We start from the raw sequence: 13,265 nt of genomic DNA on the forward strand, positions 1-13,265 counted from the left end.
ATCTTGCAATTTGGTTGTTCTAATTTATTTCCTTCCTCCTGGCTGGTGATATCTCCTTTTGAAGAGGCTATATTTCTTTATTACAAAAATATTTTTTCAATGCTTTCCTCAAACTTCTTTGTTTCAATTAGGGGGGAAAAAAATTGTTGTTTAGTTTCCAGCATAGATTTAATGACACAAAGAAAAATGTGCCTAGAAATAATTACAGGGACAAGTCATAAATTAGCAGTCATGCCAATTCTCAGGGCATACTACAAAAACAAATACAGTTACATAGGGAAATGTGTGATTACACCAAGCAAGTGCTGTATTTTCAGCTAAACGTTTCTGCATCTATACTCAACAACAGTGAAATGAACCAACTACCCCCAAAGTAATCAGTCACCGTCAGTGCTTTCACTCTGGATTTTTATATGGAATGAGCTAACTACTTGTTTTTTCAAGCCCAGATGCCTGAAATTACATCCCTCAGTCCACAAGTTTTATTTGCAGAGGTATTAAACTCCTACTAGTCTCATTGACATTTCTGTTAACGCTGAGAATAAAGCAGACTTCATAGGAATTGGGTAGGCACATCTGGGGAAAAACATCCCAGGGTATATATTATTGCTGGCATTTGACAATTAAACATGAAATGCTGCAAAACCGTCACATCAGAACTATTCATTATGATACAGTATTCTCTAAAAGATGGAAGGGATGATTAGAAAGTGGAGAGAAATAAATGAATACATAATTCTAAAATAACTTGTGAGCTCATTATTCCTAGTCTGCGTCATTTTACACTCACTTAAAGGATAACAAAATAACGAGGACCTAACTGCTTCACTTTGGATAAAGATGTCTTCTGCTTTTACAGAGGGAGACACCATTTGTAAGGGACTTCCACATCCTTGCGTGGAGATGGGGCCTCAGCACGCAGGGACAGACTGTTTCTGAGGCAGTACAGTGACTTATGAAAACCCCTTCACCCTAATTAGTAAGAACATATAAGGTGATTTAAAGATTTGGAGATTGTTCTATCTAGAATGCGCTGCCTAGAAATCAAGGATGGCATGTCACTGAAAGATACAATTTTTCATAAAGCCAACATGTAATCAGTTTGGTAACTGACACTATTTTAATATGTTGTATTTCACATGCTTTTTTGCTCTTTTCCTTTACAAAAAATCTTGAAGAAACAAGGTTTGCAAGAGAGCTATGGAAGAGCTTGGGGATGGTGGGGCTCAAGAAACACTCTAGGAGAATGAGATGGTCTGCTTTCTTGACAAGAAAGCTTAGGCACGTCACTGGGGTAGGGAACATGCGAGTAACATCCATGTAACATGCGAGTTTGGGGTGAGCAAATACACCCAACGTAGACCTGCTAGGCCAGTGGCAGTCCTCTTTTACCTGTCCTCTTTATTGCTATCAGAAGTACAGTACTCTGAGCAAGATCAAACTCCTTCCTTAGATGGTCTCTGAGGCTGTAACTACCTGTTTGTTCACAGGTGTTCTCTTGCAAGCTGTTCTCTGTTTTTGCACAGCTTGGTATTCTCAGTCTCTGTTGTTTAACTGAAATCAACTTCCTCTAAAACCTGTAATTTCCTTTTTTAAATATTTACAAACTCATTCGATAAACATGATGTATTTTTCAGCTTAACATGATATCATCACATTCTAATTTAAAGCTGAAGAGAGCTATAAAACCCATAAAGAACACATTGCTGTGATATGAATATTTAATGGTAAATGATCTACAAAAGTGGACTTTACTATTGAACTATTTAAATGGCTCTCCTGAACATGTAGAAAATATTAAAATTGTTGTTCCACTTAGTGATATAATACTTGGAGATACATACGCAAGACTTTTAGTTGACTAGCTTAGAATTGCCATCATCTTACATTTTGCTAGCATATTTTTACCTTTACCATCATTAAACATTTTGTCTCCTTGTCTCACAGTACTAGAACATAAGAACTCCAGAAACACACCAACTCATACTTCCTGAGATATTGTCGAAAGCTAATGTACAGGCTAAGCAGAAATATATGCAACAATATCTAAATACAAGCCGTTAGCCTGATAAGAAACACTCAGTTCCTTTGGAAGCACCAGGCTTCACCTCTGATACATGTGGGATCACGAAATATTGGATCCTCCTCATCGTAGCTCGTTAGCTCAAGTTCGCAAGCACTGGGGCACGCACAGCTTTTGGCATCATGCGAGGGATAAGTCTCAGGGTTAAACGAAGACTCAATCAAGTAGGCTATTGATAATGACAGACATATATCATGTACTTCATCACAGCGCTCTCTTATTTGCTCTGCAGTAACAGGTAATCAAATCACCATAGTGAGTCACACTAAAGGTTCACTTCATGCAGACTCGGTTTGCAAAGGCCCGGTATGCTATCACTGGGCAAGCGTCATTAACATCAAAATTGGTAATCAGCTAAAACCCCATCACAGACCAGGGTCCACGGACAAGACAAGTGTCAAAAGACAGCCCTCATCCTGAAGAACTTAAAGTCTAAATTATAAAGTCCACCTTTACTGGGAAGTAAATGAAACTGTTAGGAAGCGCCTGCACATCACAAGCAAGAAAGGACAGCACTCCATAGTAAGTGTAGGATGTACTACATCCTAAGTGTGCGTAGGTCACGGTTGGCTGTTGTCCCCGTTGATCAGGACAGCTGGAGTCAGAGATCACTAGAAAGAGGGAAACCAGCAAAATTATGTTTACAGGGAATGAGGGACAGAAGTTAAGCTACAAACTTAGAAGTTTATAGGTACTTTTCATTGTTAGATTTTTTGTGTTGCTTCTAGGTCAGAACACAAAACAAGTACTCTGGCTTTTTTGTACCCCAAATTCCTTGCAACTCACGGGAAGCATTCATAGTGCTGCTTGCCTAAAACATCCCAGTGACCACCCTAGAGACTCTGCTTTTTGTAATCCATTCTCCAGCATGTGAAGTCTGAACTTACTTGGGAGCTTGGTGCTGGAATTCCTAACCTGTGGAGAAGATATATCCCCTTGAGCTGAGCAGGATGCCCACAGCTTCTCAGTATGTGTTCTCTTACCCTGCTGGGTGCTACATACCGGTTTTGGGGGCTTGTTTGTTTTAGGTTTTTGGTTGTTTTTTTTTTTTTTTAAAAAACCTACCTCCTCAGCTAGGACATGCATTTTAGCAGAAAGCCCTTCCAATGTGTGACTTTCCTGTATTCCAAAAGGCTTTTCTAAATTCAAGTGACCTGTTTTATTCTGAAAATAGAAAAAATTTTCTATCACCTTCATATTACTTCGGAAGGTAAATAGTGATACTATTAATGAAACAAAATATTTAAAAGTCTATTGGAACACTAATTGCACTGAGTGCCTTCTGTTAAAATGTCTTACTTCTCCTCTGCTGTGTGTGAATATATATCATAATATTTTGTATCTTGCCATAGCCAAAAAACAACTTTCCAATACAGTTACAGTTGAGCATATCCATGATTAAAGGACAAAATATATAAGTATTCCTAATTACTTCCAAAGCAAGTTTGATGCACCTATGAAAATTAAGGAAAAAAATCAGGACATATTGCCCTGTGAAAATAAATCATCAATGACCTTAACAATACTTTTCAGTGTTATCAAACAATAAAATATAGAATATTCAGACTAGATTTTAATGTTTCCAGGCCCAGATTAGAATAAATCTAATGTAAAGATTTTCTTTTTCCTTCTGGTGCTTGTTAGTTTCTCTAGAGGAGTTTACTTTTTAATAAAAGCATATTAAGTATTTCAGTTAATGTAAAAGTAGGATGCTGTTTTTTAAAAAAAAGCTTGAAGGCAAAAAGCTTTCAAACAAAAAAATTCCTTCTTTTGCTACAGATTTCTTCAGATTGCTTTCAGTATTTCCTGAGACGAATCATTTGCAGAAACATGTTGACTTCTTCCATTTAATTTAATATAGGAGAGAATGAATGTGAATGGCAAAACCTGTTTCTACAATAAAAGGATTAGCATCCCATCCAGATTGTCTGGAGTTGGATGTAGACGCTCAGTGATTTTTATGATCTGTTAAACAGCAGTAGCTTACTCAGTACACTGCTATCCCTTGGATGCACTGACCTTCTCACATGTTGTTCAAAGACTGCATGAAAAAATGTCTTTCCATGAAAAACTGAAACAATACATTCAAAACACTGCAGAGCACCGAAATACAGCTTTAGAAAAGAACCAGAACAACATTGCATAACAAATACACCAATATTTTAAAAAGACCTATTCTACTACTAGTACAGAGACTGAGATTTGGCTGCAGGTGTATTACCTCAATGCATTTGGGAGACAGCCATCTAGCAAGTTTTTTCTTCGCCTGGTTGGCATTATTACTTGAAATTACTTTACAGGTGTTCCCCTATGGGATCTCAGAACAGACCGCTAAGGATCGCCAAGGAGACTGCACTGTCTCTGTACTGCACTGTGAGCTGGTAACTAACTAAAGCTAATTCCATATATCAGCAACACACGGCACAAATCTTGAGTTTCACCAGCTACACTGAAACTGCATTCAGTCCTCCCACTATTTTAAATCAAATCAGTTATGAAGGAGAATTGCTGGAAATTAAATCCAGCTACAACTCCAGGAACACTGCAAAAAAGCCATTTTATTAAATTTAGGGTTGTGATAACCAGTTTGCTCCACTGCAGTCAGTGTGTTCAAAAACACATAGGGGAGAACAAACATAAAAAGCCAGCACTAACTACGTGAAAGATGTAGGGTAAGCTGGTTCTATGGCCTAATTCCACTTACATGGGGATATGTAAGGGGTGACTCAGCAAAGGCTCAGAAAAGATACATCAGATTTTACCAGTGCAAAAGATAACAAAGAATATGCCAGCAAGAACTAGGTAGTCTGTTGCACACAGTTCGAATGCATTTTTACAAGCGTGGATGCACAACAGTTTCAAAGAAGCAACTCCATGAAGATACACAAATAATACACACATCTTACAACCACAAGTAAGAAGCCCTGATAATGACCATAGCACTGTTTGCTGTTACAAACTGACTTTTGACTAAATATCTGTAACTTGAACCCTTCAAGCTGTAAACAATAAAATGTTTGCAAAGATCAAGGGAAGCAAGTGTCCCTGATAGCCCTCTGCCTTGCTTACAGATGAACTCCTGAAAGAAACACCTTTCCCGCTAAATTCCGCTGCTGTTATGGAGACGTTTTCCTTCCAAGACTGGTTAAACAATCACCGTGGCGAAATAAAACAGAAGAAATCGTTGAGTATGTTTGGAGATAACTTTGAAACAGAGGTAGGAGGTCTAATTTCTCTGAAAGAGAGGGATATTTTTAAAGGTCCAAGATAATAGGTGCCTACTGCTCAGACTGAGGGAATCCAGGCCTGGGAACAACGTGTAGTCTGCAGAGAAAGTTACTCACCCCTGCAGAACAACTCAGTGTCAGCCTGCCCTTCGGAAGTGCCCATCTTTGTCCATTGATTTGGCCAGCTTAGGGCAGGGGCTTCCTACCTCAGATACTTCCCTTCACAAAATCAGCCTGAACCTACTTCCATTCGTTTCCTTTGGGACTAAACCAGCTTGCTCTCTCCATCCCCTTACCACCCCACCCCGTATTTCCCAAACCAGAAACACCAGCATGATGCAAATACTACTCACAAGTGTGTTCAGCTTCCCTATACATTTGAACGGCATTCTTGGTGCCAAGTCTAACCTGAGTGTGTAAATACACTTTTTTTTCCTCCCCTTCAACCTACAAAAAGCGGAAACAAGGAAAACTGGAGAGCACCAGGGCGCCTGGGCTATGCTGAAGCATTGCACTTCTCAGTCAAACACAGTCTAGCTGGGATGTAAAGGAAGCTGTCACCATTTGATAGGTGTGCTGTATGCACGGTAGTTTACAAAACATATTCTTTCCCTGGGTTACTTGGAGTCACACTCCGAAGAATCCCACACATTTGACAGCAAAGTGACAGGGAGTGCGGGACTGTCAGGGAGAACACAGAAAGGGCAGATAATGAGAAAAATAAGGTCCAGCCTGCAGCTTTTTTTTTTAATGTTAATAGAAGAATCTTTTCTACTTCCACAGACTCTTGACAGGGCCCAGAGTTCATGAGGAGGAAGTGCCTGTTCCAAGAACAGAAGCAGGAAGGATATAGATGCAAAGCTGAGAGTGGGAGGAGGCAGAAGGAATAGATAAGTGAGGATGCAGAAGAGCATAAGGAGTGGCAGGTGTGATCAGTTCCCTTTTTATCAGTAGGAATCAATATGAGAATACCAAACGTAATGTGAATTTTAATGTCTGTAAAAATAACATCATCTTCTATGAACATTTTTCTGTAAAATTAGAATGTTTTAAGTGCTGTAGGAAAATGAATATATACACTTTGGTCACTGGGATGAATCCATTACTTTTCTTCCCTTTTTTTTTTTAAAGGTCATAGCTTACGGACCAGGAACAACTGAGAAAAGTAAAAACAATTCAGATATCTGGATATGGCAGCTGGTACGTGACAATTCACACTTGTTAACCAATGAGTTCATTTTCAGTTCAGAGCAGACTGAACAGTAGTAAAGCCTTCTAGCAACAGAAATGAAAATGATTACCTTCCTCCTCATAGAAAAGATCATCAACAGGCACCACCCTTCAGCTTTAAGCTACGATGAAAAATAACTGTAAACTACTGCCACCCTAAAAATCATCTTATCTTGTATGTTGAGGACAGAGATACTAGCATCCTTCATCAGGTCTTGGTGCGGATTTTAATATACCCTACACCCAGGGAATAGCCTGTAAATACATCAGAATTTCTCTGAGTGATAAAAAAGCATCACCTGTTACTTCTGCCTTGAAGCATCTGTCTTCATACTGAATTCAGTCAGGTAGACTAAGCTAATAAAAATCTGAGAACTTGTTTCTACTAAAGCACAGTGGTAGATGATCCAGATGCCCTTCATTCAACTGGCTTCTAGGAAATACTTGCAGCCCGAGGGAAAACAAACAGAGAAAACCTAGTTTTCATTTACACAAGTCACTTCGTTTGGGAGGCACTTCTACCAGTTTGTGTTCTGCTGAAATTCACAGGAACTATCAAATATTAACTAAAAGACATGATAATCTTGAAAGACATTTGTTTACACCGCAGCCTATGCAATCAAGCCCTTGTTGCTGGCAAGAACTTGGCTCCTCTGCTTGAGAAGATAATGAAGAGTCCATTCCAGCGTGGATAGACTCCTATTTGCAATTTCTGTCAGCTCCCTGATGACTCGTGAACTGCTTTTCAAGACTTAAAAAGATATTAGGAATCAGAAAAGTAGAAGAGGAACCTGAAGTTCTCCAGGAGGTTCTCTGTAATTTCCAGAGCTGTACCAACTTGCAGGCTGCTAGGTCAGATTGGTAGCAGTGTACCCCCAAGAGTCAGGCAATGGGTTGCTGCTTTACGATGGGGAACAACGAACCATGAAGCATGTTTTTATTGATGCTGATAGTGTCAGACAGGGAAGATCAGCTGAATGCCTAGCTAGGCCTCATGAAACAGAACAGGTTTGAAGTGCTCTTTCAGTGGAAAAGATTGCCATACTTACCTGCAGCTTTTTCTTTCTGCTAGTGACAGGACATGGAAAATTAAAAGCTGCTTATCTGTTCTTTCCCTTCAGGAGGGCACATCTACTGTTACCATGGATGGTAAAACCCTGCCTCTATCTGCTGATGACAGCCTGCTTGTCCGTGCGCAGTCTACGTGAGTAGAGATGAACAGTGGTTCAGTGTGTGATTTCCCAGCTTCTGACAACATAAATTCTCTGTATTCGGTCCGCGTCAGGCTGAGTATCAGCTGGTGCAGAAACACAGCATCTGTGAACACAGGATTTGCAATAGCCTCTATTATTCCTTAGGGCAGAAGTGTCTTCAGGAGGAAACAAAGCCAGACATTCATTATAGTTCACCTCTTATGATTAAAGGGGGGGGAGGGAATAAGAAAAAAAAAAAAAAGATAAGCACTACCAAGAAAAAGCAGCATGAAGAAGACTGTGCATAAAGGTAGATGGCACAAATACACCAATCTGCAATCGCTGCAGATCCTCTAAGCTTCAGACTAGGCTTAACCAACATCAATACAGCAAGATTTGGGGTTCAGACTAAGAACACAGCTCTCTTCCCAGAGTACAATGCATACAGCTGTTTCATAATCATGACACACATGATATAGGTAAAGGAAAACACAGTGAAAATAGTTTCCAGAGAAAACAGAAAGGGAAAGTACTTGCCAACTCTTGTGAAGAGGGCCATAAGCTGATAAAGCGCCCACCATGACGAAGATGAAAGATGATGCATACTCATTGGTAATGCGATGCAGCAGATTATAGGCAGATGACAAAAATGCCCTCTTTTCCTACAGGAAAAATCTGATAAGCAGGAGTGCTGACATTTGCACCTTTTGTACAGCACTGAAAACATTTGCTGAAAGAGCTGAAACCATCCAGCTGCGCACAGAGATGTTCTCTGCATCTGTGATTCCAACACACAGCCACCTCCTCCCTGCACCATTACTTCCAACACTTCTGTGAAATCACTTGTCTTTAATTAATTCCCAGCCCTGCAGTCCAATCAACGAGCATGATTTCTCAAAATCATGGCGTGATGCACATGCAGGGATCTGCCAGCACAGTTTGCATTGGATTGAGACATTTATCAGAACTGTACAGCTGGCACCCTTTATTGTACGCATCCCTGTTGCACACTGATTGATCTCTGGCCATCTCAGCAACTGACACAGAAACAGCTAATACAAAAATGATGACCACAAGAAAAATACTATTGAATTCATAGATACCTATTTCATTTCATTAAAATAATATCTGTACTGAGGCGATTCCGTTCCAATCCTCACGCCTCCGAGATCAGAATAGATGCCTTCCCCCTTGGTTCATCCATAAGTAGATATACATTCTTCCCCACAGTGTTATGATGTTCAGTTTATATTAGCGATGGTGAAGAGTAGTTCCTGAAATATCACAAGATATACCAATATGGAAAGAGAGCAAGTGTAATCAGAACTAGTTTGTTTTCCTCTAATCTTCGATAGCATCAGTGTTTTAGTTGTTGGTTTGAGTGTGTGGTTTCCCCCCTCATACACATTGGATTATCTCTCTATTTTTCCAGGTACTGCTGGAAAAGAGCAGAAGACTGTGTTGCTCTCGGCATTGCTCAGGATCCAAAACGCAAGCAGCCTTATGCCTAGCTCCTGTGCCAGTTGACTTTGATGATAACTAAGTTTTAACTTACTCATCTTAATGATCTTTTAGTTGGTATGCCTGGAAATTTGAATAGTCTAACACAATGATTACACTGAATTAAGTGGAGTCAAGTGCTATACCTAATTAAAACTTTTTCCCCAAGTAGTTAGAGTTTCAGCAAAATCTACAATCAGTAATTTTTTTCAGAACAAACAGAACAATAGTTCTTATCTGAAAGGAGATAAAAACAGATCCAAGTAGCAGGATTACTTATGTGATATATATGATAGTATCTAGATGAAGTTAAAGGCTTTTCAAACGCAAGTCTCTGCTGCACATAGAAAAGGAGATAGGAGAGATACTGCTATGTCTACTGAGGTAATGCTCTTCATATCTTTGTCTCAGTTTTCTAATTTGTGATAAGTTAGGTATAACATTAGTTACCCAGCCCACAGTAGGGGAGCTGTAATTGGCAGTAGCTCACAGATCTGAGATCTTTGGCTAAAAGGCCCTTTAAAAAACCAAAGCAAACTATCTGCTGCACTGCTGGAGGATCTCAGTGCTTTGTGAAAGAGAGGAAGGTGCATTAGTAAAAGGGGAAGCAGTACCTGCAACAATATCAAGCCCCACTTAGATCACCACTGTATTTGCTTCAGGTATCTTCTTATCAGCTACCAAATCCGACAAAGCTACCAATCCAGGATCAGTCACAGTTATCGGTAACATGCCACACGTGCCATGCTGGATGCCATCTATGGACTACGCTACCAAGAAGCTAGCACAGCAATGAGACTAACACAGGAGCATCCGGGTCATGGATGCTCCTGTGCAGCAGAAATATTAAGTCAAAGTAGCCTTAGAAGTGCGTTGGAGGGACAAGGGAACAGGAAAATTATAATCAGTTTATACTAAGTGCTGCTTCTTTTTGATCAATGAGGTTTCTTGCAGAAATAACAAGTGTCAAATTATCTTTTCCTGCTTTTATTCCAGGAACTCTCCAGAGGGGTTTTTGGCTTGTTTGGTTTTTTGGTTGGGTGGTGTTTTGTTGTTTGTTTGGGGATTTTTTAAAATTATTTTTAAACACATTGTCCTTCACATTATTAACATCAGAAAACAGGTTGCTTAAATGTTTGCAGGTATTATCAATTACGTGTTTGAGAAAGCAAAAACTTACCATTTCTTGATTTTTTTTTTTTGTAATTCTAATTAAGTTCAGAAAATATTTCTTTACTGTATCTATCACCTACAAAGCTCATTAAACTGAGATGTCATATGTGTTTTATTCAAGCATTCATTCTTCTGTGAGTAAGACTCAGATGGCTTGGCTTTAATCTATAACTTAAATGCAAATTCCCTAGCTTTTCTAGAAAAGCATACAGCAGAACTTTACTACATCTTCCTAATAACGGGACATAGTTTGAGAAATTGAGCCCAGTGCTTAAGACTATTATGGGTGTGAGTTATTGCACATGAAAAGGAGCTGTAACACTCCCTTTGAACAAGGGAGTCATTTATTGACTGGCATTGGTGTGTCTGTACATCCACAGAATTGCCTGCTCCTTGAATGAACATCTATGGTTGCGGGATCTAGGATACCAAAGTGTTATGTTTTTAGTCCACCAGTTTGGGAGTAGCCACTGCAGTGCTACTTAGGGATTCACTTCGTATCACAGAAATGTTTCTATATCGCACACTGAATGATAAGTGGATAAAACACAGCAACACATAGAACAAAGTCCAGAATAATCAACAGCTCGTCATCTGTCCAGAGGCATTGTGAGCCATGGAAATTTCAGAATAAAAATTAAGGCACCCCTGGATTAGTTATCTCCTAGCTTTAGAGACTTAAGGATTTAAAATAAAGGCTCCACTCAAACTACATTTGTGATGAAATCCTATTATGACAACTTGTGCTTAAACACCTGAATTCTACCCAAGTGCTGTGCTAGGTGCCTGAAATCAGAGGAAGAACCAGACCAGGAGAGTTAAGCCACAGCTCAGTCACGCGCAGTTCTGCCACTGCCCACGGTCAGAAACCAGGGCTGAGCAGCTCGTCAGTTAAATTCTTCTGAGGAGCTGCTGTCATCTAAAAATTAGGTAAGAGGTGTCCAGTCCCATAAGAACGCCTAAGAATCAGGATCAAAACAGCATAAGACAACATAGAAAAAGGCCTAGATACTAGGTGCTGGGAGAAGAGAATTTCATGTTCAAGTATCTCTTTTGAGAATTGTTTCAGTTGTTCTGCTCCTCTGCCCCAACTCAATAATTATTTGGTAGACAGCACAAAGGAGAGCACAGAGACTACTTGTCATTAACTTCTTCCAAGGTGCTTAACCACTGTGATTTAGAAACCTGCAACTTCTTTTTCCAAGTCTTCAAATGGTTCCAGGGAGCTCCTGATCAGTCAGAGAATCTTTTTCAAGTGCTTTATTGTTCCTCCATATGATATATATTGTAAACTGTCCAAACAATGGTACTTTTACAGTTAGATGCACCCATGCTCCCCTGCCTATGAGGAAGTTGGCCAGATGCAAGTTTGGTTCCTGGAGTCCTTTTAGCTGTTCGGCACTGTTTCTGCGCACATGCGGTCAGGTCAGTAGATACTTTGGCACCAGAGTTGTTGGAATCACAGTCTGGGGACTCCAATGCTTACCTTGCCTCCTAAAGATTTCAGGCTCAGGTCAGTGGCAAAGGCTTAGTTAGGCACATTGTCTGCAAAGTGTCCTAATGCATTCCTGTTGGCAATGTGCTTGTTCGTGCATGTCCATGGCAACACACCAGCACAAAACCACGTCCTGTGCATATATATGACTTTCTTTACAGCTCTTTCTATACAAGATGCACCTACACCCATTTTTCCATCCAAATCATACAGATACTTTGTCACCTCATACTTAATAAACTTATTACATTTTGGCAGGATTGTGCTAACTTCATTAGTACAATATCACGTAGACAGTCCATCTATTGCTCGCTGTTTCTCTGAGACTTAATACAAACATATATTCTAAGCAGTATTACAATAAAGCCTACACAGACCAGAAGCCATACCTGCACAATACTTCATAAATGAATTATTACCTTAAACACATGCAGGATTGTCCGGAATCACAAGCTGGATCTGACTTGAAAGCTTAGAAACACACACCAAGGACTGAGTCTCCCTACAAACATCCACAGAGAGTTACTCCAAGCCTGAATCTCCCCTGCCCTGAAAGTCAGCAGGAGCTTTCCCTTTTGCTTCAAATGGGAAAAGGTGACACGGTCCCATCCTGCCAGTTGTTGAGTAAAGTATCAAGAGAGACTGTGGCTGTTCAGTGCCTTTAAAACATTTAATCCTAATAAGAAAACTGGAAATTTTGTGAAGAGAAAGAAAGATAAAACACTCCTGTCTAGCTATTGATATATTTTGTTTTCTATTATTGTAGCATTTAAATGGTATAATGAGTGATATAAGCATTATTATAGTACTTCAAATTCAGCAAGTCAGTCTTTCGGTTCATGTAAATTAGCAATATAGATCAAAAATATTTAAAGTAATTAGTGTCTGCTACTGCCACTAGGCTAGACAGGTCTGACCCGATAGAGTACTCATGTTCTTATTTTGAAGTAAGCCAACTTACATGAATTGTGGAAATAAATTGCAAGTGTATCACTATATTGCTCCTTATTAAGTGTTGAAGTGTGAGGCATTACCAATCAACATATTTTGTTAAGGTTACATTATACATCAGCACCTGTTCAAAACAAGTTCAAGCAACTAGCATTGCTTGAAGATATCATAGTACTTAAAAAAAAATAATCCTGGTACAGGAAATAAAGCTTAAGTCTTCACCAGCTGTTTCTATAATATTGAAATAAGACCTGTAAAAAGCAACGTATGTTTGTTTTCCTGTTGTAGTTCTCTCAGAATCACAGTGGTCCTCATAGATCATACAGTAAACATAACACAGATCAATAGCAGAGTTCAAGATTGTTTGGTTTGTTTTTTTTTAACACAGAACACTTAAGGCAAGACAATGATCT

At 39.4% G+C, this 13,265-nt stretch overlaps 1 protein-coding gene across 1 annotated transcript in view; it reads left to right on the plus strand.

The window, feature by feature from the left end:
• The window catches only part of HAAO (3-hydroxyanthranilate 3,4-dioxygenase), a 39,249-nt gene extending 28,728 nt beyond the window's left edge, over positions 1-10,521 (plus strand). Inside the window, exons 7-10 of the mRNA XM_075749142.1 lie at positions 5,155-5,300; positions 6,442-6,510; positions 7,662-7,744; positions 9,166-10,521. Of these exons, the coding sequence (XP_075605257.1) occupies positions 5,155-5,300; positions 6,442-6,510; positions 7,662-7,744; positions 9,166-9,244 (377 nt within the window). The 3' untranslated portion in view covers positions 9,245-10,521. The remainder of the gene's footprint in view (positions 1-5,154; positions 5,301-6,441; positions 6,511-7,661; positions 7,745-9,165) is intronic.
• The last annotated feature ends 2,744 nt before the right edge of the window (positions 10,522-13,265 follow it).

This window comes from Balearica regulorum, chromosome 3 (genome assembly GCF_011004875.1).
Source record: "Balearica regulorum gibbericeps isolate bBalReg1 chromosome 3, bBalReg1.pri, whole genome shotgun sequence".
In the NCBI taxonomy this organism is placed as follows: domain Eukaryota; kingdom Metazoa; phylum Chordata; class Aves; order Gruiformes; family Gruidae; genus Balearica; species Balearica regulorum.